Here is a 27,783-nt window from a genome sequence, read left to right as displayed (position 1 = left end):
GGGAATTTACCAAAAAAATATTTACTGCGTATTTACCCATCACTGTTCACTACTAATATTGTAAGACGGAGACAACAAATGTCGATGTAACGTCCTCTATAATATTACAAACAATAATTGTTAATAGGTAAGTACCATTTTTTTTTTGACGTATATAGTTTTATAATATTAGTCCATTAAGTCTTAATTTTTAAAGGCATTTTTCTTGTTTTTGATGAATTTTAAATCTGTGCCCTAGTAATTACTAATATTATTCTATGTCATAGGTAACATTGTTTTTGCATTTGTATTTTTTACATTATTAATTGTATTTGTACACGGATTTTTGGTAAATAAAATACTTCGATTTTAAACTTCAGGGGTGGTTTCTGGTAGAACATTTGACCTACAGTTGGTGAATTTTAAAGGTTAAAATTCAAAATTCTATATAATAATTTTATATAATTTGTACATAATATGATTTTCAAAATATTTTCAGTTTATTTTTCTCGATTAACTGTTTTTTACTCGATTGAATACAATAATATGTTAGATAGTTTTATTAAAAATACATAAGCACGATTTTTTTATTATAACAATTTAAGGTTGAAAAGGTTCAAGATAGTAGTTAAAAATGTATAAAACGTACAATTTTTATAGCTAAGACTGACAATATCTAATACAATGTTCTCCATTAGTAGCTTATACTGAATACAAAAAATATAAAATATATATGACAACAATATTTTTTAAAGACGTTTGAAGTTAAAATTTTAATGAAATTGGATATTTAAAGTTTATTCTAAACGAAGAATAATGATACATTGATACCCGGTAGTTATTTTGTTATAACTTACTAAAAATCATTATTCGTATTTCGTAGGAACTTCAACACTTTCGTAGGTATATTATATATTTGATAATTTGAATATACGCAATAGCCAATAATCTCGGCAATAAGAAATAACAAATAGTCATTTTCAAAATATTCAGATTGATTTTAAGCATTTTCTATGCGTACGATATTCGTTTACTGGAAGCCAAGTGATGGCGACTCCGAGGAGTACCTAGTGACGACACATCACCGCCCTGTGTGATCATATACGAAAAAGATTTGTACTGTCCAAAGGCCAAAAGTTTTCCATTTGCTAACTTTCGTGATTTTTCGGTATTTTGTCAAAATTTGAACTTTAAATGCTTATAAATAAAAACTGTGACTAAGGATTTTTAATTTTTTTCATCTGCCTTTGAAACAATAACCTAGGGGCCTTCTATTAAATTTTCAAACTTTTTTACTCAACAGATAAAATTTTATTGATATTTATAGAAAAAAAAACTAAAAAAATTGAAAACTGACAATGTCCGTAAACAGCTCAAAAAAGAATCAAAATATTTTCAAAATTTTATGGTGTATAGACAATGTTAATATAAACATTCAGTCAACATTTCCTGTCCTTACGGTTATTTGTTTTAGAGTTACACCAAAAACCAAAATCGATTTTCTCGAATAATTTTTCTTTTGTTTTTCACGTCACTTTTGAAAACTACTGGGAAATTTTTACTTTTGACCCCCCAAAGTACCAACTAGATTCACTTTTCTATCAGAAAAGTTACTGTTGAAGAAAATCCAAGCACTTTTACTGTCCTAAAAGATGATGACAGACACAAAAATAAAAAAAAAACACACATCATTGTAAAATCAATAAATTCATCGCTTCGTTCAGAATCTAAAAGTCTTCATTTTTAAACTTACAACAAAATCGATTTGTTGTAAGTTTAAAAATGAAGATCCGTAATATATTCAAATTGCAGTATACCTATTATTTTATATTTGTATTGCTTTAAGAATAATGCAATGTGGCGATAAAACCTTCATATTTTCTAACTAGAACCGCTCTCTTTTACTGTTTCTAGCTGTATTAATCATCATTGTTCATTAAATCGTTAAATCTTAACGCATCCAAACCGACATTGTAACGAATAGTTTCTGATTTATTAAGCTAGCTCTCAAAAATCATCGTTTAATAGCTAATTTACAATAAAAAAGGGTAGTCGTTCGTGTTTTTAAAATATAAATTAGTTCTTACTACCACTGGACAGTCCTTAAATTGCATTCAAAATCAAATTATCTGAAATTCCGAATTTTAAAAGTGCATTATTAAATCGTGGACTAATATTACTTGGACTGGATTTAATATAAATATCTGGATGCTCATCCAGAAAATACATATTATAATTTTTAACATATACCTGTACATATACTGTTGACATTATTTAATTTCATTACGTTCCCTTATTATTATGTAAATAACAAAATCATTGAAATAATATATATTGGTCGATCATGTTTCATCGATTATGTTTGACATTTAAAATGATTGATACCTGTTTTATATTACAAACATTTGAAATAGTTATAGTATAATATGGACATAGGACATCTATCAGTCAGGTTAAATGAGTACCCTAAATTTTTTTTAATGGTCAAACAAAACATTGAAATAATTATAAAAATGTTTGTGCCTATCCGTTTGTTTATTGAAATATTGATTTAATTCAGTTATTTTATAGTTCTTACCTTGGTATAATATTTTAATGGTCAGTAACACTTAGACGAATAAAGTAAAAATGTAATATTTTCTTTCACAATCTGTTACGTATAGTAATTTTAAATAAAATATAATCATTTATACAACCAACAGCCGCTAAATGGTAATAGTGTATACGTATTACGTAATATCATTGATTACAAATACGAATTAATTGAATTTATAACCAATGGTAATTAATGGTAATAGGATCGGCATGTAAACTTTCTTGATTTTTAATTTTTAGAAATTTATTAACTGATATCACACCCAAGCGGTATAACAATTTGAATCCAGACAAATGTCGGTGTGAACAGCCCCACAAAAAATCATTTTCATTTTCATTTAGTGAGATAGATCTCCGAAACCGGAGAGCGGATTTCGTTGTTTGGGTTCTTGTTAGATTTTGTTTAGATTCACATTGGTTAGGAGAAGTGCAGTGAAGATTTTCAGAACTTTATCTTTAATAGTTAATTTAATTCACTATAGAACATTAAAAAAAATTAAAACAAATTTTATTGGGCGTTTTTTGAAGTTTTTCAGCTTTACAGCTTTGTAGTGAATTAACGATTGGAGATGAAGTTCTGAAAATCTTCACTGCACTTCTCCTAGCCAATGTGAATCTAACAAGACCCCAAACAACAAAATCCGTTCTCCAGTTTCAGAAATCTACCACGTTAAATGAAATGTAGCAAAAAATAACTTTTTTTTTTATCTGTGAAAAATTAAATAATTTTTTTTTAAATTTTAATTCCACATTTAGTATCTACTTGATAATCCCTTTTTAATGAGTTATCAACCAACTTTCTAGCTATCATAGTTTAGGAGAAAAGTTAAAAATAGAAAATTTGGGACTGTTCACGTGTTTTTATGAATTCAAATCTAACTTGGGCGTGATATCAAATCTCTCTCATTAATATTTTATATTAAAGCTAGCTAAATTAACCACCTATTCATCATTACTGAGTTACATTTTTACTATTTTCCTATTTAACACAAAATCTTGAAGTTTTCAAAATTCAGACTTTTTTCATTTCAATTACCATACTTACTTGATTAAAAATCAAGAAAGTAATATCTAATATATCTATATATTATAATATATAACCGCGGATGTTTGTCTGTCAGTTTGTTAGAGTACTGAGTAGCTATAGACTCAAAAACTATACTGGACAGTGGACAGTATTAAATAAATGTTTTATCATTGAGTATACAAAATTATAAACTCAATTGATATATTAATATATTTGTTGACACTTAAGTGTCCAATTGGAGGGTACTTATACTTTATAAGTTTATAACGTAATTTTCAACCTGTATATAACTATATAGGTAACTGAAGAGTATTTCACACATTAATATATTTTTTAGCTCACGAAAAAGGAATATTTTTTGTTTATTTAGTGTTGCCATTGGTTACAAATATATATTTTTTTTAAAACAAATCTTTAGCAGGGGCCACGCCAGGTTACCATAGGTCTCAGTGGCGTAGCCAGGAATTTTGTATGGGGAAGGGGGGGCTAAGTATACAAATACAATATGTCTTTTATTTCAACTTTTTATTTTTTTAATAATCTCGATAAAATTCTAAGATTATCACGGTCAATGGGGGGGGGAGGCTATAGCCCCCTTGGCCACCCCCTGGCTACGCCACTGATTGGTCTATATAATAAAATATTCATCAATATGGGAGGGCGGCACCCACATGTGATTTCTTTTTCATTCATAATCTTTTGAAATACCTAGGTATTATATTATGTTATTGAAATTAATGTGTAATGTGTACTAAATTATATTATTCAGGTATTTGGATGTATACAGTATACGTGAGCTCTAATTATGTTATATTTGAAAGATTTTGGTGCGATATTCTTCGACTCGAATAACGATAACGACATGTGCCAAATCGTTTACTCCGTTATATTATTTATCACTGCCATAATTATGGCGATTATGTCACCCTACGTAGTACTCGAGTTTGATGACTGGTCGGAAGCATTTTCAATGTCTATGTCGCTGATAATATGTACTACAGTGAACATTTCTTCATGTTTATCAAGAATGGTCGTTACATACAACGTCAAGTTTAAATATCAAAAGTATAAGACGACATTGGAGGGATTCGAAATTTATATACCAACGAACACCGTCGCCTTGAAACACATCAAGTATTTTTCTTTCGTCGTGATTTTCTTGTGTATGAGTGTTATCATACCCATAAATGGCTTAAAATTGTATTACATATTTCATAATCACGTCAATCCCATTTTGATGACGACGTATTTTTTTTTCTATTACATTCACAACCTGAGCATGGTGTGCACGGAATTGCACTTCGCCATCCAGTGTTTTGTGGTGTACACGAAGTTTCGAGATATACACGAGAAGTTAATTCAAATAAATGACGAACAGAACTATTACAACTACAATATACGAGTACGATATCCGTTTACTGTAAACCGAATGACGCCCAAGAGGAGTGATGCTACGTCGCCGTGTGATATCATATACGAAAAAGATTTTTACTGTTCAAAGGCCAAAGTAAGTCCATTGGCGAACACTATCGAACTTTTGAGAATTAAATATTGGTTAACTCGAGAAGCTGTGAATGACCTAAAAGGTTTGTTTGGTTTTCAAATGGGTCTGTCGATCATTTGCATAGCGACATTGACATTATTCGATATATATACGGAAGTATTTTATTCGAGGGCATACAGTGCATATTATATACCCGTATTTCGATCCAATTTTCTATTTATTGGGTGGATGCTGCAATATACTTCAAGGATTTGTATCATCGTTTTCACTGCACACACTGCAACTAAACAGGTAAATCGTGTTCTAAAAAGTAGTTTAAATACATACAGTTTAATTTTCATCTTCAATAGCATAATAATTTTATGAGTATTTCGATACATAAAAATCAAATTTAGAATTAGTAGTTCATGATATATATATATATTTAAAGTTTTGATAAGCAGAGTAGTGGGCCAACATTTTGCGGATTTTGTATATTACTCCACAGTCCACTACTCTCATCAAAACGTTAAATACATTATAACTTATAAGATTTTTAACTCTTAAGCTACTCGTCCTAAATTCGATTTTTATGTATTAAATACTTAAAAAAATATTCTGCTTTGAAATATAAAATTATACTGCATATTGTCATTCAAAAAAGTAAAAAATATTATTTTCAATGTTGCTTTAAACTATACTAGAAACCATGTAAAATTTTTTTTTTTAAAACATTTATACTTTTTGAAATAATGAGTGTTCGATTTAGGGCCGTCCTTAGGATTTGCGAGGCCCAGGGCAGATACCAATTTTTAAACCAATTTTACCACTTTTTTCAAACGCGAGGTCTCCAGATGTTAATAAAAAGCGCGTGGCTCTGCAGGGCCTGGGCCCTGCTCCCCCCCTAAGGACGGCCCTGGTTCGATTATTATAGAATCAACCGGTGTATATATATTTTTATTATTGAATCCGTTTTTATTGTAGGTGGTTAAAATCAAAAAGCTTATAGCAGAAATGAACAACCGATACTTAGATTTTAGTACGAAAGAAGAGGTAAGATATTAAAGTATCAATATGTCATTGTGCAATAATATTTGTATAAGTATTAGTATAATACTCACATTTTATATTTAATTTACAGTTACACTTATTTTATTATCAACTGTCAATCTGTCCATCGGAGTTAACCATTTTTGATACCTTTACTATAAACAATAGTATTATAACTTCGGTAAGCCGTAAGCATGAAATATATCAATAATTCGAATAATAACAAATATAAATATATAATTTATTGAATGCAAATTGCACCTATAAAAATCAAATTAGGGAATGAACACATTTAGCCAGACAATAATATTATTAAGTATTGGTACCTCTAAACTAGTAAAATATTGTTTTGTTGATTTAATAATAGGCGATTGCTGCTGGGTCAACATACATCCTAATATTAGTACAAATTCATTCTGAAAAATAAATTTATTTGGAATACATTTTTAGATGAATCTATTTATACAAAATTATATTAAATACACATAATATGCAAAATGTTATTATTGTTAAATGTTTATATGATATACTTTTTTTCTTAACTGAGTAATTTTATTGTTTTTGTTTTTAATACTTTTAATACAATAAACATTATAGTTAATAAAAACTACAAAAAAATATAACCAAATTAAATCCGATGCTTCTTAATAATTTCTTGATATTAAATATTATCAAAATGATAAATATTTTGAAAAATTTTCCCGAAAATTAAACAGACATTTAATGAATAAGGTCTGTCGTTTTGTTGGAGGAATTAAGTATCTATATATAGTTTGTACCAGGGGCGTATTTAGATTTCTTTTTTTTTGGGGGGGGGGCTGTTATTTTTCTCCAGCTGAAATTCTCTATAATTTAGCCTACCTATTAAAACAAGAGTTAAAAAATTAGTACACAATTTTAATTTTTGTTATGATTTTTTATGTTTTCAAAAAATTAATAATGAAATAATATATATAATAATAATAATAACAATAATAATAATATAACAAATCATATTAAATTTAAATTTCTTTCTTTGCCACTGTTGGCAAATTTTTCTAATAAAATGTCATCTGGTATGTCAATGTTTCTATGAATAGCTAAAAGTGCCACTAGTCTGGATTCTGAAGTTAAATACGTTTTGAGTCTTCTCGACGTCGAAAAGCTGCGTTCAGCTGTAGCGGTGGATACTGGTATTATAGCTAGTATTTTTAGTAATTCATACATGTTTGGGTACATTAAATTATCACAGACACTCAAAGCCTCTATAGCAGTTTTGGGCCTTAAGTTGTCTTCAATATTCTTCCACTTAACTTGCAAATTTCGTACTCTGCTTCTATAACGTCTTTTAGCCCCGGTAAATCATTTTCATAAAATTCAACAGCTTTTTTTTAAATAAGAATATGGTTTTTCAACTGCAATACTTGGTAATACATATTGTAATGAAGTTATAGTGTCATTGTGAAGTATAAATATATATTTTTAGCTCATACGGGCTCGTATAATTATTGTACGGTGATTGAGACTCGACAACGCGTGTATATCAGTAAATCAATTCTAGGCAAAATAAATCAAAATTACGATAATGCAGCAGTACCGCACGTCAAAATAAAGCACTATGTACCGAACTCAAAGGTATAATCGTTATACGATCAAAATCGTCAGACACATTACATGAATAACTTGTTCGTTGTTACTAATAATTCTTTATAAAATTAAATTGAACTTTTACGATTTACATCTGATAGGGCATGGTAAGCAGACTTAATAAACAATTTCTGGAATTCTGGGGGGGGGCGAAGTCCCCTCAGGGCCTCAGCCTCCCCCATAAATACGTCCCTGGTTTGTACAAACTAACCTTGTTTTATCTGGTCTATTCTTTAAAAGTAAGTTTAGAATTTATAAGGTTATAGAATGGTTAGATAGTAGGAACCGGCACGTGATGGATGCAGATTGTGTTGGTAATTGGTATAATGTAAGTCTTAGCCTTGGGCCACTTGTTACTTCAATAGCAACATGGAAAATCTTTCGGTGTGGAGGCTGTCGCGGGCGCGTTATGACCGCGATCGGTTGACAATAGAGGTGCTGAAGACGACTGCTGTGACGGCGACGTCGGAGACCAAAATCCGGAGTTATCGAAGACAACACCGGTGCTCCACTTCTACGAAATCGGCGGCGTGACTCGGCCGTCGGGATTATAACACCGGCCGAAAACGGAAAAAGAGTGAAGATCGGTGGAAGCATGGAGCACACCACTACGTTATCTTGTTAATGATCTTCTTAGTTCATTGTTTTTGCCTTGGAGTTCCGTCGGAGACGCGTCTGCAAAAGTGTTCTTTCCATGGAGAAGTAAATGAAAGTATATATTATTTTACATTTTAAAGTATTTGACAGAAACACGTACGTCAGCTGCAGTGCAACCCGGGGCTCCACGGAAAGAACACTTTTGCAGTCTCCGTCGCCTCCATATGAATTATAAATATATAAATATTTTAAAATAATGATTAGATATTATAAATCAGTTAATTGGTAGGGCCTCCACATGGAGTGGTGCTGTTGGATCTGGAGCACGAATTAAGATATACCTATATCTTAATTCGTGATCTGGAGTTCAGGGGTTAGTTGAAATGGTCCATGGTAACGAGATAAGTTTGTTACTAGTGGCGCACTCTAACGGATTAATTTTCAACATACATAATATATTAAATAAATCTATATAAATAAATACGAATGTCGTGTTTTTACTGACAAAAACAAATTTTTTTTTTAGTTTAGCATTATTATATTATTGAACTGTGCTGGATCATTTGAATTAAAACAATTATCACGATACAGGAATAAAAAAGGAATAAAAAAAAAAAAAACCAGACGGGTTGCGCTCCGGGAGTGCTGGCAGAAGTGAAAACTTGAATATTAACGTCGTGCATTTTTTATATTTTTGAATGGTTTGGGAATAATTTTGCACGAATTGCATTAATTATCATCAGTATAAAAATACCATAATTTATGTGGTAAAATACATGACAATTTATATTACATTAAAAATTTATATTACGTTTTGTTTTTACCTAAACGTCCATTACGCCCCAATCATTCATTTTAGATATTAGTAGGTAATTGAAGAAAACGAACAATAGACACTAACAGTAACAGTGGCTACTAGATAAAACATCTAATATGGTAATAAATATCAACAAGTGCAACATATGAAAATAAAATAAAAATTAGATAATCAGTTAATTATTTATATATTTCTACTTACATGAGAGCGAATAATGCCAAAAGCGAAAGAAAAATTAACATACTTCTAGAAATCAGATTTCAATTTTGAAAACTAACTTGAATTCAATGTTTTGTGGGAAATAGATTTTCGATATTTTGTAAAGTTTTTGTAGTACAGTTGCAAATTAATTTCTCAAAATGAACTTGTACTTTAAAGGTTCAACGAGTTAAAAAAATAACTAGTTAAGTTACAAAGTTAATATGAATTAAACTTAACTTTAACTTTCCAATTAGTTAGTGTCCTGCAGCTTTGCTTCTATAGAAGTACCTATGTTTATTTTTATTTCGCATATTGGTCTATATGCACGCATTCGTCCTGACGCGAGTTTGACATTTTTTACCTATCACAAAAAAGTGCACAACGCTGCTAAAGAATTTTTCACATCAAAAATTGTATTTCACACATTTTAAAATATTTAGATTAAGAATAAACAAAAAACAATGAAATTCCTTATAGCAGGCTTATAATAATGTTTATAATCGATCAATTTTAAGTAAAAGTTTAATACTATTAATGATTAAACGCAAATTACTTTTTTGAAAAAAAAAAAAAGGTGAGTGAGCCCACCATTATACTCGGGGAAGTAAAACTTCTTTCAAGATATCGTTTAGATATTGATTCGGCCCGAAGCGGGCAACGTTAATCCCTCGGCTTGTGCCTTTTTGGATGTCTTCTGTGTTGGGGCAAGCTGTGCATTAGATGAATAGATGATGTGTTGCATTATCTCATGTACAGCTTGAGCATTACTATACACGACGGATGTAATACCACAGACTATATGTACATTTTTTATATAGTCTGTGGTAATACGCCGGTCGGCTTGCGTTTTGTCGGACGAAGTAATAAAAACATTAAAAACGCAAACTCGTAATTTTACATTGTTTTAAATTAGGATGCGGGCCATACTGGTGACGGAAAACGCTAAATTTTCGCCATAATTTCATGAATACATCTATTTAATTTAACTACTTACTCAATAAATATCAATAAATAACTCAATAATTGATTTTATATTGTATTTATTATGTTATGTTGATTATTATATACGTAAAGAAAAATGTTAAATTATTTCATATTTGATAAGTAATATCGAAATATCTAAGTAAAAACATTATTTTAAATAATAATTATTGGAGTTTATAATTTGTGTTGGGGTTATCTAATTTTAATTTATGGAAGTATTAAGAACAGTTTTGTAAATAACAATCGTAGAAAAGTTCAATAGAAGATGTCATAAGAAATTGGTATATCAAAGTGCATTGAAGCTTCCTCCCGTTCCCCCCCCCCCTCTGACCAAAACTTGAAAATTGGGTGACGCGAGGACAGACTTCGACCCTCGGGGGAGCATTTGTAACTTGGAACATCTTTGTGTGAATAAAATGGCCTTTGTTAAAAACAAAAAATAATAATTGACTTACGTATATCTCAATGAAAGTATAGAACAGTACAATATGCATGTCCATTATGGCATTATATCTTATAATATCGTCTATATTTATAAATTGTACCAAATGGCAAATATAAGTCACAAACATGAAACCAGCTATAATTATAAAAGGTAACACGAAATTAAATGATTTCTGTCTTATTTCAAGACTAATAATAATATTATATATTATAGGATGGTGTTTGAAAACTATTTATATAAATTATTTTAATATAATATTGTGTGTATTATTGTTCCATGCACGATGTAGGTTGTTTTACCTACATTGTGGTTCTATGGTACATCTACCTCGGTTTGATACTGATAATGAGTGTTATCATTATTCAATTATCAGAATTTTTATTAGACATCGGTACAAAAGTACACAACATTATTCATTAATCATTGATAAGTTGCAATAAGCAAAGTTGAAATTAAAGTGTAAAATGTAATTTGTAGTAATTGTAAATATAAGTATAATAATAATTTAATACCTTATAATTGTATAATATCTCACCATAGACCTGAGTTTAAAATATATGTATTTCACAAATATTATACATACCTACAACCTACGTAATATTTTATTATAATCTATGTTAACTTCATAACTATTGATATAAATTAGAGTTTTGGTCTTGTTTTTTATTATTTATTATATTGCTTTATATTTTATAATGTTTGTGATGCGGTATTGGCGTACCAGTATGTTTGGAGATAGCTTATTAAGAACAGTATGTCGAAGTGTTCATCATTCTGGAGCTAGACAATTTTCAGAACCCTTTTATCAACAGATAGTCACTGTCAAAAATAATAATTATAAATTCAAGGGCCATCCGTATGCAACCTATGATGCGTTCAAATGTTGGAACTGTCAAACAATATTAGACATCAGACCTTGTCTGTTTTGTAAAAATTGCTCAATAATTCAGTCATCCGAAGACCAGAATTTAAATTATTTTGAGCTGTTTAACATAAATGTTCAGTATGATATTGATACTGTACAGTTGACATCAAATTTTAGAAAACTACAAAACCTTATGCATCCTGACAGATTTTCCAACAAAACTGAAGTGAATTTTATTCTACCAATGTATTTAATTATATTTACATTGATTTTTATATTAATGAATTGTGTTTTAGGAAGAACAATTACTATCCGAATCATTTTCTTCTCTATTAAACAAATCTTATACGACTCTATTGAACCCACTTCTAAGAGGTCTTTATATGTTAAACCTTGGTGGTTTGAGTATTGAAGAAGATTCTATAACAATGGATAGCATTTTTTTATATGAAATAATGGATTGGAATGAAAAAGTTGAAGAAGTTGATACAAAAGAATCTCTAGAACGTCTGAAGAAAGATGTTGATGATACGTTGGTTGTCTTATACACGTTAGTTGAATAATTTAATTAGGATTAATATTTTCATAGACTATAATTAATATTTGTATGTTAATAGGGAACTATCAAAAGCATTCAGTGAAAATAACCAAAATCAAGCAAAATTATTATTATCAAAAGCCAAGTTCTTTACAACATTGCTAAAAAAAATCAAAGATAAGGATGTGTTATAAAAAAAATATTCAGTATATTTTTAAAACTGCTAAAATTAGTTTCAAAAATATTGAAATTAGAATATTTTAGACATTAATATAATATATTATGTTGTAAAAGATTTATTAAAAAAAAAAATTACATTGAACATTTTTAAAATATTTTTTGTGAAATAGATAAATTGAGAGTAGCTAGTTGATTGGTCCACTTATCTATGGCTGCATAACGGTTGGTTGCAGAATCAACTAGTGTTAAAGTTAAAACTTGATTTGTCTGATCAATGCGGCCTTTAATGGTCCTGTAATATAAATTATATTAAGTAAGAAACATAATTTAAAAAAGAGGTAAACAAAATTATACTTACTCATCTAGAATACACGTAACTAAAAGATTTTCAACATCACTTTCTTCAATATTGAGTTCCATTGCAATGTATGGTATATGAACACGAGTATAAGGTTTAATTAATTTTATCAATACTTGAGTACGAATATTACTTAATAAGGCTGTAAAATAAAATATGTATTTAAATATAATACACAAGTGTACAATTAATCAGGTAATTATCCAAGTTACCTTCAATGTGTTCTCTAATGAATGGATCATCCATTATATTTTGACGATGATTTTTTAAGATTGTTTCAAATTCTTTAATGTCGTCGTTTTGGTAAGCTTGGACTAAGTTAGTCATTGCTAATATTTCTGGATCATTTTTATAAGGTTTAGCCTCTTGTGAATCAAATGGGTTGATACCAGATTTCATCAACCTTAAATTTAGATAACAATTATAATTACTAGTAATAACTAATTATTAACATGGTTAATTCAAAACTGTTACATGTTTGCCAAAACTAGGTATTTTAAGCATGTTGTACGACGAGGACTTCCAGATTCATCATAGTTTTTGAAAGCTTCAAAAAAGTCAGTATGTGCTTTAGAGAAATGGCCTTCTTCCAAGTGCATTTTACCACCACATTCTATAAAATATATAATGAGTTTAATCTTTAGATTTAATTCTAATTATTTAGTATTTAATTTACCTCGAATAACACCCATAATCAAAGGATGTGGAATAGCAGATTTAATATGGAGTGACTGTTCGTAAAGTTCTTTCAATTTCTTGTTGTTTTTTTGTGCTGTATACATTTGTATTTCTAAAGCATAAATTTCTAATAGTTGGGTACCTTTTTTAAGATCATCTTCACCATTATCAGTCTGGAATTGTAAGCATAATATGTAGTTTATTAAATAACATACATTATTAAACATAAATAATATGAAGAGACACAAACATATTGAAATATTAAGATACAATATTATGAAACTAATTTTGTTAATGGGATACACATTATTTTGCAAATCCAATAAGATTTTAATACTAAAAATGATAGCGCAATTATAAGTTTTTAAAGATCGTACATTTATCAGAAAACTACTAACTACAAAAAAACTAATCACAAATAATTTGAATTCAGATGCTGCAAGCATCTAATTATGTTGACAACACTCAGTTTTTAAATACTATACCTAACTTTTAAGACCCTACAACAAGGGACACCATTTAATATTTTTGTAGGGCCACATTAGGATTTTAGGAGTTTTTGGGAACGGTAAAAAATTAGTGTACACATTTAACTAAAGAAAGTAAAGATAAAAATTCTCCAAAAAATTAAAATTTAAGAAAGATATTTCCAGTTCTGGTCCAAATAAAATTTATTGATGGGCTGCCCATTTAGTAATTCCTTCACAAGAATGTGATATAGTAAACAAATTAAAAATAGAAATACTCATTGTTATATAAAATTAAATATTCATATTAAGAAATTTCAGTTAGAATCATTGGAGGTTATTTATAATTATAGCAATAAATTATAAATTTTATGATTTTGTATTTGAGCAGAAACAGTCTTATTATTACTTAACGCTACAAATAGTATTAAAACAAAAACTATGAAGTATTCAATACTGGATAATATTAGTAATCAAGTATTTAAACATAGTAGATATATCTTACTTGACAAGAAGCATGCAACTGCTTCAGAATTTTGGTCAGTTTATTGTAATCGGCTAAATCAAAATACAATTTACCCAATTTTGTATTAGTTTTAAACCAAAGTCTATCATTCTTGGCATCTTTCAATGCATCTAAAGTTGTTTCATAGAAATTTTGCAATAATTCCATCTACATTCAAAATACATAATGTCAAATATATTTTAAATAAGAGGTTAAACATATATTGTAATAAATATAATTTATTGTGTTACAGAAACTTACATTTTTTGAAGTTGAAATATAATCTAAAATTGAATTTATAGATTTTTCACTATGATTCCGAGTAACTGCAGTTTTTATGTATGTTAATAATTGCTTATAACGGTTCATCATTTCATCAAAGTTACTCTGAACAAAAAAAAAAAAAAATAATAATAATAAAACTCTTTTCTATATAACTTACATAAATAAATATAAGTACAAATTACTTGCTATATGTTTTTTTTTTGATATAAGTAGTCAAAAGTAGTAGTAGATTTAATACAAAATGAACATAATATATTATGTATATTAAAATTAAATATTTATTATATAGTACAAAAAATAATTGTAATATGACAATAGGTATGTACATTTATTTAAATAAAATATTCAGATAAAAAAATTTGAAATTTAAACTCACAAGTCGAAAATTAATTTTGATCATTTGTTTTAGAGCTTTGAAACCCCATTCTCCTTTTTCACCAGCTTCAAGATCTAATACTTTTTGAAATGACACTAATGAAGCGTTAGGGTCCTTTTCTTTTAGCGATTTTGAGTTATAATATTGATTTTCCAAATCCACATCGGGTTCAGAATTGCTATCTTCTGAATATTCCTATTAATAACAAATTTAGAATATATTTTTTACATTGATATGTATGTGGGTGATGGTAATATACTTCAAACATATACAAATTGAAGTTTTATAGTAAAAAATTGCAAAACAAAAGAGTGTATAGATTTACACAGTCATAGTGTAAATTATACTTACGAGACCATAATCTTCGTCATCTTCACACATGTATACATCCTCGGTGTCGGACATTGTAAATTTAAAGTTAAATTTAAATTTTAGTATACATAACAATTAACAATAACTGGAAGCTAAATAAATATTATAGTAAGCTATTTATTAATTTCCGATTTCCATGTCCACAGTAAGTTCATACGATTTATTCCCGTTATCGCCTATCGGGTTATGTTGTAAACATGATACATGAAAAATAGAGATAAGAACAACAAATTCTGTTTGACGAAAACGTCCAACGAAGATCCGCACTTTCATCCATGATTGAAGGTTAGTACCACCATTGCTCTGGTTACTGGTTATTAAATGTCCTTCGCTGTTATCAACATTATTTATTTTGCGAAAATATGTTGAAAATTATAATAATCATTAATTAGTAATTACCTAGTCTGACTCCAGTATACTCCAGTACGCCAGTACGGCGGTGCAGTAATTTACTGCTGCTGTATCTTTGATAAGCTAATTTACTAATCTTTGTTCATTGATCAAAATTAAATTAACATTGAACGATTAAACTAATTGTTTAATTTTGTTGTCATTAGCATTTCAACATGGCTTTACCCCGTGTAATTAATGGGATGTTGCGCACCAAAGCTATTTATTCAGTGTCTAGCAGGAGTGTAGTATCACATGAACCCTGGAAGCCCGGTCCATATCCAAAAACTGAAGAGGAACGAATAGCTGCTGCAAAGAAGTATGGCCTGTTACCGGAGGAGTATGCACCACACCCTGACGATGGTCTAGGTTTTGGTGACTATCCAAAGTTACCAGACATTGGCCAAGATTCCAAAAGTGAATATTATCCATGGGACTGCCCCGAACATAATAGAAACTTTGGTAAGCCTAAATAGTTAGTTATATTTGTTACCTTGGTGTTATGAAATGGTTTTTATTCATTTATTTATTTTCTTAGGTGAGATAATGCACGTTCATGCTGACATGTGGGGTTCAGACAAAGGTGACCCAAATTATAGAGAAAAAGCTAGATATCCTGACTGGCAGAGAGTATTGTCATTGTTCGCAGCAGTTTTTGGAATAAGTGGATTGATGCTTTCTGGGGATTATTGGTGTAAACGATATAGACCATTCATGCCTAAACAATGGCCTCAAGAAGATGTGAAACATTTTACTTATTCAGATAAATATTTCTGAAAAGTTATTAAAGTATATTTATATCTGTGTAGTAGCTGAAACACTTTAAATTTATTTTTAAGTTTGTTGTACAGTTAAAAGTTGAATAAAACATGTATGAAGTCTATTTTGTGTGTAATAATTAATAAAATACAACTACTTATTTAATTGGTAAAATGTAGTAACTGTATATTGAAAGAAAAATTGTAATTTTCTATTTTATATTTATTCTGAATAGTGTAGGTGCAGTGATTGTAATTTCTAATTATAAACTAAAATTTTTTTGAGATTTCTATTTTATAATTTAGTTGTATTGGCTACTATAGACTAAGGGCTAGTTGTACCATCTCCGATTAAAGTTAACCAAAGTTTAATTGGCCGAATTTTCCCGGTTATAAAATCTGTTATCAGCTGATTTAGCGTAGACAGTACAACTAGCCCTATAACACCTTGGTTAAAAACTTAATTGCAATTTATAAAAAATTATTTTAATAAATATTAAATCATTTAATCTTATAATTAGTGCTGGGATTTCGATGCACTTTGCATTGTTTTCCTAAGCTTACTGTGCAATGCTCGTCATGTCAAAAATTTATTTTATGTACATTTGAATGAGAATAAGAAAGTTTATTTTGCATTTTTTAGTTTTTAGGTCATTTTCTTAACGTTTTAGGGCATTTTAGAGTTTTTGGAGCAATTTTTGAGTTTTGGAAACCAAGTATGAATTTGAAATTTTATTTTAAGATTTTTACACCCACATGGTTTTTAAATAAATATAACAGATTATAAGTAGGTTGTAGGTACTCGTAATTCGTATTATATTATCGGACAAGGCTTGAGTAACCTCTACCCGCATTTCCCAGGCCCTACTTATAATATATTATACTTTTATGTAAGTCAGTCCAGGGCCATTCCGGCTGGTCTGGAAATGGGAAGTTTTTCACATAGCCTGGAGCTCATATTATACCATATTAATAATTATTTATTATATCTCATTTACAAAATCAAGAATTCATAAATAATTTGTAATTTGTTCTAAGAATCTTTCAATAGTATGGTATTACATATTTTATATAATTAACCACCTGGGTTTCAAATTATTATACTTCTGCCACCGAAAATATCCAACTGTGCTTGATTTACTTTTGAGGGTAAAATTCTCGCTAACAATTATGGGATTGGTCCAATAGTTATTGTTAGACAAATATTTGTAGTAAGGTTGTGGTGTATGGTGTGGTCGTGCAGGTAAAGTATAGATAAGTTTTTTTCAAATAATAATGAATTTCTAATATACCAATCTTTATCATCTCCAAGAAACGTTGATTAATTTAAGTGGACTACTCACTACTGATTTATGTTTTAATTAAATTATTTATCAAAGAAAATCTTAGTAATTGAAAAAGGTGGACAAATAGGTACTGCTGTCTGCTCTGCTGTACAGTAGGTGTCTAGAGCTGTAATGGATGTGTTAAATTTGAATTCAATGATATAAAATGATTCTGAGTGAAGATGGTCTGTCAGTCTATATAAATATTTCCTAAGTATATTTTATGATTATATAGAGATAGAAGTTGATAACTTTTGTATTTTTTTCCTTTGATCCTATAAAATGCTATTGTTGAGTTTAGGATTATGTTTGTAGATCGATCTGAACAAAAATGACTACATTGCTTTTAGTAATAAGTAACATTTACTAAACGCATGGCGTACACATAAGTAATATTATGATGTAGTGCCTAGAGTGTGCTCAAAGTCGGCCTTATATACAAGTGACCTATGGGCTATGACCTAAGTCTCACTTTTTTTGGAATTAGCCAATTTGTAAATTTGATTATAAGAACAATTTTGATGGTAAAAATATTTTTCTAAGTCAAGTACCTAGTTTATATTTTAGAACTTTTTAAAATAAATTAATTTGGAACGTAACAAACGTTTTTCTAAATATTATTTACACAAATCTGTATTTTATATACATTTAAAGTTTAAATTAGGATAAAATTCATCAAAATCTCGAAAATGTTCGAATTATTTTTCAGTTAGAAATTCATAAAAGTTATCTTTCCATAGCTAACATTAGACATTTTAGTAGAAGATTCCTCACAAATTTGTCTTCCTTAAAGAAACAAAAGTTTATAGGAATGGAACATTAATTTTTTATGATCATTTGAATTTAACATTTTTATGATATTAGATTTTCACCAGGAAATAATTAACGAATTTTTATTAATCGATTTTTGATATTTTGTTGTATTTCAGAAACGAATAACCGTAGGTACACTCAAAATGTTTAAGTAGGTACATGGTTAATTAGTTCGAAAAATTAATTTTTTTTATTAATATTGGTGGGTTTAACAAACATTGAAAACAGACATTTTATACTAAATATTTTAGGTCATCAAAATCCTATCTCTATTTATGATATTATTGCTATTAAAGTACCTAATCTATATATATAAAAATAAGTGTACATTTTGAATACATTTTATAACTCAAGATCCACCAAACTAATTTCGATAAAAATTTCAGGATATATTAAGATTGACATGTAGATGGTTTCTGCGAAGTTTGTACGCTGTGGGATAAGTGATTCCGGAGTTATGGCATCTTAAGTGCGAACCTGGTGACATGGCCAAAAACAACAACAACGTCTATACAATTATTTGTATGGGGCACGGAGTGGCCGAGCGGACTAATTCTCGGCCAGGAACGGCATTTTTCTTCGGGCAAGTCACGGTGTCCGGAGAATCAAGTGCCGCCGTCCCCCACCTGGGCATGGCAGATACCTACGGGTGCCCAATCAAAAATCTGCCAAACCCAACACACACGTGTTCCTCTCCCTACCGACAACACTAAAGTACAAAAACCCAACCAGGCTAATAACCTCAGCTGTTGAAGCCTTACTCTTAATAAAAAAAAAAAAATTATTTGTATCTATATATATATAACCCATAGCAACCATTTAAAACAAAAATTTCTATCGTAAATCTCAAAATTCCTGTTTGAGCACCTACATGGGGGGGATCACTTCCCTTTTTAAATTAGCCAATGACACTCGCAAACAATGTGGCTTTGTAGTGGTGAAAGAATTTTCGAAATCGGTTCAGTAGTTTCGGAGTTTATCCCGGACATACAAACAAAAGCTATCATTTTATAATTACATTGTAGTATATTAGTATTGATAAAAATGAATGTTTGTGTGTAGATTAGAACTCTGGGAACTAGGTAGGCTAATTTAAAGTGTTAAATTTGTTTTTAGTTTTAAAAATCGGATTTTAGTACGGTTGCGTGAGGCTTTTGTATTAATTGATTATATTAATCCTCCGTAGGTGGAATCAAGTAAAAATGACAAACTTGGTACAATTTTGATATTTTAGAGTTAAATCATACACTTACGTACAAACAGCACGGGGTCTGCGATCAACCGCAGGTAGATTGCCTATCTGATAATATACTGCTGCGAATCAGAATTTTTATTCCGGACAACAGAAAAGTTAAGATAAATTTTGAACACCATACACCGAATATTAAATAACGAATTGAACAAAGTTTGAGTCATATAGAATTGGTACATTTAACGGGCAACGAAGTGCCAGCGGGATCAGTTTATTTTACTATTAGACATTAGTAATACTGTTGGTTCGAGGTTGAATTAATTTTTGGCAAAAATTGCATATATTGTTATAGTGTGTCAACAATATAATAATATACTATAAAAGTATCAACTATCAAGTACCTACCCAAAAGTATATTTTTTAATTACAACATAATAACTTAAGTTGTTTTTCTTTATTTAAAATTTAAATATCTAATTTTGTTCAAATTTAGACTTAAAATACTTATCTATAAAAAAAATTGTGTTTATAGATTTTTTTGGTTTCAGTATGAACTACTAATGAGAAACCTTATTTTTAATTTGTAATCCATAGTTATACAACATTTTATACATTTTTAACTACAAAATAATGATTAAACTTAAAATTTGATACATTTTGTTGAAATTCGAACTTTAAATGTTTATAAAAAAAAAAATCATTCTTATGCATCTTTAATATTTTTCATTTACTATTATTACAACCTATGAGGAACCTTGTATTAAATGTTCAAGCTATACGACCCAACAGAAAAAATGTTATTAACATTTGCCTATAGAAAAAAAACTAAATTGTAAATTTAGTTAATTGAAAAAGTATAAATAGCTCAAAAAGTGTAAAATATTTTGAAAATTGTATAGAATAAGATAAACTTTTGGTGAAATTTTCAAGTATCCACAGGCATTTGTTTTTTTAACTACAACGACTAAATAAGGAAATTGTTTGATGTTAATTTATGGCTAAATTTCCAATGTCCAAAAAAAAGTAAATTCAGACGCTTCTAAAAAAAAATTAGAAATGGATTCACGCTCAACTATTTTTCTAATTTCCACTAACAACAACTTACAAGGAACCATGTATTATATTTTGAAGTTTTTAACCAATTATATTTGGTAATATTTGGTTTTATATTCAGTCACAGAATAGATACAGTCATTGAAATATATTGTAAGTTTTCAACACCGTAGTAGGTAACAGTGGTACACAATTTTTAGACTTCAGTGTAAGAGTGTGCAACTATAGATTGAATTCATGGATTCATTTTATGGATTGAAATTAGTCCAAAATCCAAATAAAAAATTTAGTTATATTTATTTTTGTATCCATTTTATTTTGTATAAAAAAAATATGATTCAAATTTAAATAATTAAAAAAGAAGCAAATAGTTTTATATATAGTGCTAACATTAAATATGCTTTATAATAATAAACATTGAATTAGGACATATATTTTTAGATTTGGTATATTTCATAAGTGGTAACAAGTGATATTACAAACTACAGTATAAACATTAAGTGATTATTGTTGAAAATGTTATAGGAATACAAATTACAATTAACAATTAATTAATAGATTAGGTATTCAATAATCTATACATTTAGTAGGTAGTAAATATGATTAAAATGTATAAATAAATGTTCATACTAAATTAAATATAAATAATAACACAGATTAAACAAAGATTTGAAGTTATACATATATAGTATCAAGTATCATAATATTGTGATAAAATAAACAATAATGTTATATTTAAAATTTATAATCCAGATTCAAAATATCAGATATTTAACACAAACCCCAATTTATTATAATATATTAACTTTTTCAGCAGTGCCCACAATACAAAATAAACAATGTAAATTAAACTTTATTTACTGACAAGATAATACTCATTTTTGGTGTAAATACGTAAGCATGCACCAAAAATCTAAATAGATGATATTAATAATAACGTAGGCCTTTTTATTAATTTCATAATCTGGATCAAAAATTTTTATATAACACACAATAAATAATGTAAAGTCTAATAATACATTGCACAAAAAGAGGTAAAAATACTAAAAATAATTAATCCTGGTGAGTAACTTGGAAGTTTCTAAATAAATAATATAATTTATATCATACTTCTTTGTCTGTTTCATGAATTTGTATAAGAGATTCTGCTTGTTCAGCATCGCTATCTCTAAGCCTGAAAAGATGAAACAATATTAATATAAATAATATATTTATTTAGTACCTAATATTTTCTGTTTATTCACCTAATTAAATTTTTTCTCTGGCAACGGCTTAGACAATTGTATTCATTTTGATTATAATTAAATCGGTGTGTTAACCAAATAAGAGAAAAATAAGAGAAAGTTGTAGGAACTAAACCTAAATAAAATGATGGTAACAAAAATCGCTCATAATCAGACTTGTTTTGACTGGAGATGCCAGATAGCAATAAAGACATTGGAATAGTCAATCCTATAGACATTGTTGCTATAATTGATGATGTCAGCAAACATCCCCTAACATAAAAACTCAAATTAGAATTGTAAAATAAAGTAAGTATAACAATTTATTTTACCATAGCCATATGACTTCAGGCAATGTTGCTTTTACAACTCCATTTATGAACAGTGATATTGCTTGTTGTTTGTTAGGCCATTCAAAGGTTTCAAGTTCAAAAAAATGAAGAAAAATGAACAACGGCCAGAACATAAGAACATTAAATAGACCAACAAGCCCTAAAAATAAAATAATTTATTCAATAATATATATTATAATACATAATAGAAAAATCAATTAGTTTGTGAAAAAGTTACCAAAGTACAATATGATATCTAATTTGTCTTCGTGATCTACCCAAGATCGTAATGTAACAATATTCAATGCATAAAAAATAGCACTACATAAAGATAATGCAAATCCAACATTAATTTCACTAAAACTAAAATGAGAATCAGGTAATGTAATTATGACCTGTAAATATAAAATAATTAATACCATCATTTTTTTAAAAAAATTGTTAAGATTCACAAATTTATTTTAGTTTGCTTAAAATTTTGTTGTTAACAAGCGTTTAAATCTTAATTAAAATTAATCAACAAGTATTCACTTTTATAAAAGTAAAATTTAAATAATACAAACAATACATAATATTTTGTATTTTGAACAAACTATTGTTATTGTTTTTATTATTATTTAAATGAGTACACACATTTCCAGTTATGCTGAATAATACAGTTATTAATTTAGCGACCGTAAAACGATCTGTCGAAGGTGTAACAAAAAATAGGGATAGCAGAAGAGTGAAAAAGCTAGTTGTGGACAATACAACAGTCACTAGGGTATGTTCCATGTAAACCATAGATACTTGATGTAATAAATTAGCAACACCCCACTGAAAAAAAAAAAGAATCAAACAATATATAAACATAATTTGTAATAACTGTTAATGCAACATCATATGTAATATTCACATTTTTTTTTTAAAGGGAATATTTAATTTATATACAATAATAAAAAAAAGCTAATGTGATTAAACTTAATATATTAATATAATCATGTTAAATTTCCATTTCAATCTAAAAAATTGAATAGTACAATGGATAAAAATAGAATCTATATGCATGTATAATTTTTAAAGGTATAAAATAACTGACTAATTTTATGTTTTTTATTTTCTAAAGTTAAATGTAATTTAATAAAAACAAGAATATATAAATAGGATTGTATATTCGTATGACATAAAAATAACAAAAAAATTTAGTCTTTTATTATTTAGACTTATACTTAATAAGAAGTGATAACAATATTCTAGTTTTATTATGTTTTAATTTAAGCACTTGAGAGCTGTTGTGGAGAGGTTAAATTAAATGACTCTAATACAGTAGTACTGAAGTAAAAAAAAAATGTAACTATATAAATGTATAATAATTCTTACAAGCGGAGCTACTGTGAAAGCTAGCTTTGCAGTTTGGTGTAGATTTAGTAATTGCCTTGATAAACGACAAATTTCTCGGGCTCTTAATGTAGCAGCATATGATAAACGAGCCATTAATGCTTCTGTAGCTTCTGTTTCAGATAAATGTCTAACCTGTAATAATTAATAAATAAATAGATTTAATAATAGATTTATAATTAAATGATAATAAATAATAAAACCGATAAAATATAATTTCTTTAATTTCTATTATAGTACCAGTCAATTTATTGACAAAAGAATCTTCATTGGCCCACATCACTTAAAATGTACAGATAACCATAAATTATTTATTTGTTCAAAAACTAATTATACTAGGTAGTGAAATATATTAATTTAAGAGTAATATTAAAATATTATTGATAGCTATAAACTGTTATACTTGTTACTAATACCATTTGATATAAATAATATTTAAAAATTAATTAATTATTTTATTAGTGATTATAGTTAATATCACAGTCGATAATTCTAATAAATTAGGTTTAAGAAGTCTGTTTACTGAATTAATTATTTTATTAGTGATTATAGTTAATATCACAGTCGATAATTCTAATAAATTAGGTTTAAGAAGTCTGTTTACTGAAAAATAAATAAATTTATTTAACAAAAATTTTATTACCTCAGCAACTTTGTTAAATCGAACAACTTTATTATTTGGCTTAACAGTTCCAGAATCATCACTCTCTGTACCAGAAGTCAAACTAGGATTTTTGATGGGGACATAACTTGCAGTGCTCTGTATAAAAATGGTTTTATTGTTTACATATTATGCAAAACAATTTGTGATTTTAATTCATAATACATGATAAATGGATTTCAAATAATTTTAACACCATATTACAATAATATTAACATACTTACCATATTGAAAGAAAAAAGTCAAATTTACAAGGCTGGGCATTAATGAGTTAAAAGTTAAAGTTAAGTTAAAAAGATTTTAATTTGAATCCTTTAACTTAACTAAATTTCTTTTATAATTAATGTGAAATTAACGAATTAATTTTTCATTTTAAGAAGTAAGTTAAGGTATTTTGTTATCATGTCAAAATATATTTACCGTGAATTGTTTAAAAATTTAAATTTCAAAAATGTATATTATTCAAAACTAACTTATTTGGAAATACTGTAATAAGTATACACACTATAGTCTATAATTTTGTTTTGGGTTGGAAAAAAATTAAGTAAGCTAGCGTTGTATAAACAAATCAACTTTTTTTTAACTTAATAAAAAGTTAAGAAAAGTGTGTATTAACTTAACTGAGTTAAAAAAAAAATCATTAACTTGTCCAGCCTTGCAAATTTATATAGTTCAAACAGGCATCTAGAATTTAGCAGATACCTGACAATGTATAATATAATAAGAAAAATTGCATAGTTAATATGATAATTTTTACACTAGTTCCAATTTTGAACTTATATTATTATACCACTGAACAAAAAGATTTATTAGCAAACATTTAGTTGCAATTTTAGGGACATGGGGCTAAGCCCCATGAAGCATCCCCAATGACCATTAAGAAGCAAATATTAAAGGGAAAAAAAGTTTTATTGGATAGTACAATATCCAAGTTATAGTATATCTTGTTATAAATTGCACACATGCTAGGTACCTATTATGTATGTAATTGTGAATGTTTTAATATAAAATAACTCAGAAATATCTTCAGAACATTTTAAGTGTACAAGATAAATTAAAAAATTACATGACACCCCAACTAAAATTATTTAAAACTAGTCTGCGAGTTGTCTTAGTAGTTGTGTTAAAATGAGGTAGTTTTAGAAACAAAAATACATTGTATGATTAATCAGTAAATATAATTCAAACATGGACTAATATTGTGAACTCAAAAGAAAATATTTCTACATTAAATAATGTTAACTTAAATTCTTACTAATCTTTCAGTTTCATCAGTAAATACATTGTCATCTTCTTCATCATCTTCACCATTTTCGATTGTATCAAAATTAACAAACTAAAACATCATAATATAATACTTTTACTTAGAATATTAAAAATTCAGTACATATACCTAGAATTACCATATAATTAGTTTGGTTTCCACAAGGTTTCCGTAATTCCTTAAATATTATATACACCAAAAAGTAGAGAGTAAATATCGATGCTTTAGTGTAGGCAAAAAAAAATGGCTTTTTGTAATCGTCAGTTTTGTAAGGAACATACTGAAAAATAAAAACATATAGCTTTATAATTGGCAATTGCAATAATTAAAAGTTGTGCAGATATTTTGAAATGTTTATTTATATTTTAAAGGCATTTAAAATTAATTCTTAACTAAATTTAAGATGTTATAACACTTATTAAATTTGTTAGTTTTGATGAGAAGAAAGATATTATTCATCATTATTATTTATTCAATATTTATATTATATTTATACAACATACGTTAATGAATTTTGATGACATTATCCATATTATATCTGCCAACAGTAATAACAACAAGCCAAATGTCAGTCTTTGGGAAAGATTGTGCATTTTTTTATGGTAATTTTAAACCGTTATGGCAAAAATAAATCCATTAGACTACCTAACTTCCCAGTTACACAACAAAAGTAATACAGTTAATACATAGAACTAGTTAAACTAGAATACACAATTTCATTAAATGATCACATTTCTACAATGTTTTTATATAATTATTTGCATACAAAAAAAATAACAATTTACATGTTTTTAATTTTTAGGCTTTTAGCCCTAGCCCCGTAGTACGTAAAAACTAATAATTGTTTAGTAATAATGATAGTAATAATAAATGTATAAATATTAAGTTATCAATTGATTAATGTCTAACATTCACTTATCAGTTATAATCACAGACTTCAAATCTATCACAAACATCCAGATAAAGAATACGCGATAAGGTGGTCCAGGATGTGTAAACCACGGACAATAGTAAAGTTGCACAACGAGCAATAATATAACGGCACCAAATGTTCTTATCAAGTTACATATATACATACTTAGTATCCATAAAAAAAAGTCGCGTCATACCAGCGCTCCACAGTGGCTAGGTAACCAGGTTTGGATAACGTAACCTAGTAGTGGTTGTAGAGGGCGCTAGTAAAACGCGACTTTTTGTCAGAATTGATAAGAATATTCGGCGCCGTTTAGCGCTGTGATCCAATATGGGCCGTCGTGCAACCATAGAATCTATATCCGTGGTGTAAACACATAGAATATTCTATGGTAAACAAGTCTTGGCTGATTGAAAATATTACTCAAGTTAGGTTCACCGCTAGATCGAGTTGACTATACGTTAGAGGAACAAAAATATAATTTTTTATGCAGAATTTAAGCAAAACATAATAAATTACCACCATAGTAACATAGAACAATACACTTTAAAATATTATTAAATAATAAAGTTTTAACAACAATAAAAAAGGTGGGGAAGTGACTGATGTACAGTAGGTTACAGTGGGTCACTGTATAATGGATGGTATTAAACAGTGTTGGGGAGTAACTTAACTTAAGTTACAAGTTACTGTAACGAAATTACTTTTTAAGTAATTTGATGGTAATTTAATTACATTTTATTGTAAGTAATTTATATGTAATTTAAGTTACTTTTTTGTAGTAATTTTTACTAAATTACTCGTTACTTTTTTTTTGGATTAATACATTTTTAGAACGTAGCCCGTAGGTATTGATAAAGAGTGTAAATATTAAAATATAACATATACCTAATTATTATAATTTATAAGTAGAATTTTCTAAACTTGTGATACTAAAATACTTTTGTTATTATAGCTATTTACTATTTGACGATAAACTGTTATTTTTAGAATGGAAAGTTATCTTTACTCTGTGTTGTGTCACCGCGCCGCAGCAGGCTCACGACGTCGACGT

General features: G+C 28.0%; 5 protein-coding genes and 1 pseudogene across 5 annotated transcripts; 3 read left to right on the top strand and 3 right to left on the bottom strand.

The window, feature by feature from the left end:
* Positions 1-37: 37 nt before the first annotated feature.
* On the top strand, positions 38-6,772 carry LOC132950641 (uncharacterized). The gene is made up of 5 exons (XM_061022161.1): positions 38-127; positions 4,371-5,396; positions 6,069-6,137; positions 6,226-6,315; positions 6,502-6,772. The coding sequence occupies exons 2-5, from the start codon at positions 4,407-4,409 to the stop codon at positions 6,559-6,561; spliced, it is 1,209 nt and encodes a 402-aa protein (XP_060878144.1). The 5' UTR covers positions 38-127; positions 4,371-4,406; the 3' UTR covers positions 6,562-6,772.
* A 352-nt stretch (positions 6,773-7,124) lies between these two features.
* Positions 7,125-7,583, bottom strand: LOC132951406 (52 kDa repressor of the inhibitor of the protein kinase-like; annotated as a pseudogene).
* Positions 7,584-11,187: 3,604 nt separating this feature from the next.
* On the top strand, positions 11,188-12,531 carry LOC132950586 (co-chaperone protein HscB homolog). The gene is made up of 3 exons (XM_061022101.1): positions 11,188-11,895; positions 11,966-12,219; positions 12,287-12,531. The coding sequence occupies exons 1-3, from the start codon at positions 11,500-11,502 to the stop codon at positions 12,399-12,401; spliced, it is 765 nt and encodes a 254-aa protein (XP_060878084.1). The 5' UTR covers positions 11,188-11,499; the 3' UTR covers positions 12,402-12,531.
* Positions 12,486-15,615, bottom strand: LOC132950585 (COP9 signalosome complex subunit 2). The gene is made up of 9 exons (XM_061022100.1): positions 15,408-15,615; positions 15,057-15,251; positions 14,657-14,782; positions 14,396-14,563; positions 13,422-13,596; positions 13,220-13,358; positions 12,958-13,148; positions 12,746-12,887; positions 12,486-12,679 (listed from the first exon to the last, which is right to left on the bottom strand). Exons 1-9 carry the CDS (start codon positions 15,459-15,461, stop codon positions 12,535-12,537), a joined length of 1,335 nt encoding a protein of 444 aa, XP_060878083.1. The 5' UTR covers positions 15,462-15,615; the 3' UTR covers positions 12,486-12,534.
* Positions 15,616-15,773: 158 nt separating this feature from the next.
* Positions 15,774-16,701, top strand: LOC132950587 (NADH dehydrogenase [ubiquinone] 1 beta subcomplex subunit 8, mitochondrial). Its single transcript, XM_061022103.1, has 2 exons — positions 15,774-16,280; positions 16,357-16,701. The coding sequence occupies exons 1-2, from the start codon at positions 15,995-15,997 to the stop codon at positions 16,593-16,595; spliced, it is 525 nt and encodes a 174-aa protein (XP_060878086.1). The 5' UTR covers positions 15,774-15,994; the 3' UTR covers positions 16,596-16,701.
* Positions 16,702-21,330: 4,629 nt separating this feature from the next.
* On the bottom strand, positions 21,331-26,724 carry LOC132951053 (solute carrier family 35 member F5). Its single transcript, XM_061022746.1, has 10 exons — positions 26,320-26,724; positions 25,956-26,096; positions 25,808-25,888; positions 24,535-24,651; positions 23,874-24,026; positions 23,148-23,330; positions 22,753-22,909; positions 22,515-22,674; positions 22,204-22,455; positions 21,331-22,133 (listed from the first exon to the last, which is right to left on the bottom strand). The coding sequence occupies exons 1-10, from the start codon at positions 26,407-26,409 to the stop codon at positions 22,064-22,066; spliced, it is 1,404 nt and encodes a 467-aa protein (XP_060878729.1). The 5' UTR covers positions 26,410-26,724; the 3' UTR covers positions 21,331-22,063.
* Between the last annotated feature and the right edge of the window lie 1,059 nt (positions 26,725-27,783).

This window comes from Metopolophium dirhodum, chromosome 8, assembly GCF_019925205.1.
Source record: "Metopolophium dirhodum isolate CAU chromosome 8, ASM1992520v1, whole genome shotgun sequence".
Lineage (NCBI taxonomy): Eukaryota > Metazoa > Arthropoda > Insecta > Hemiptera > Aphididae > Metopolophium > Metopolophium dirhodum.
Note: the sequence above shows the minus strand (reverse complement) of the source record. Positions and strands in the feature narration are given on the sequence as shown.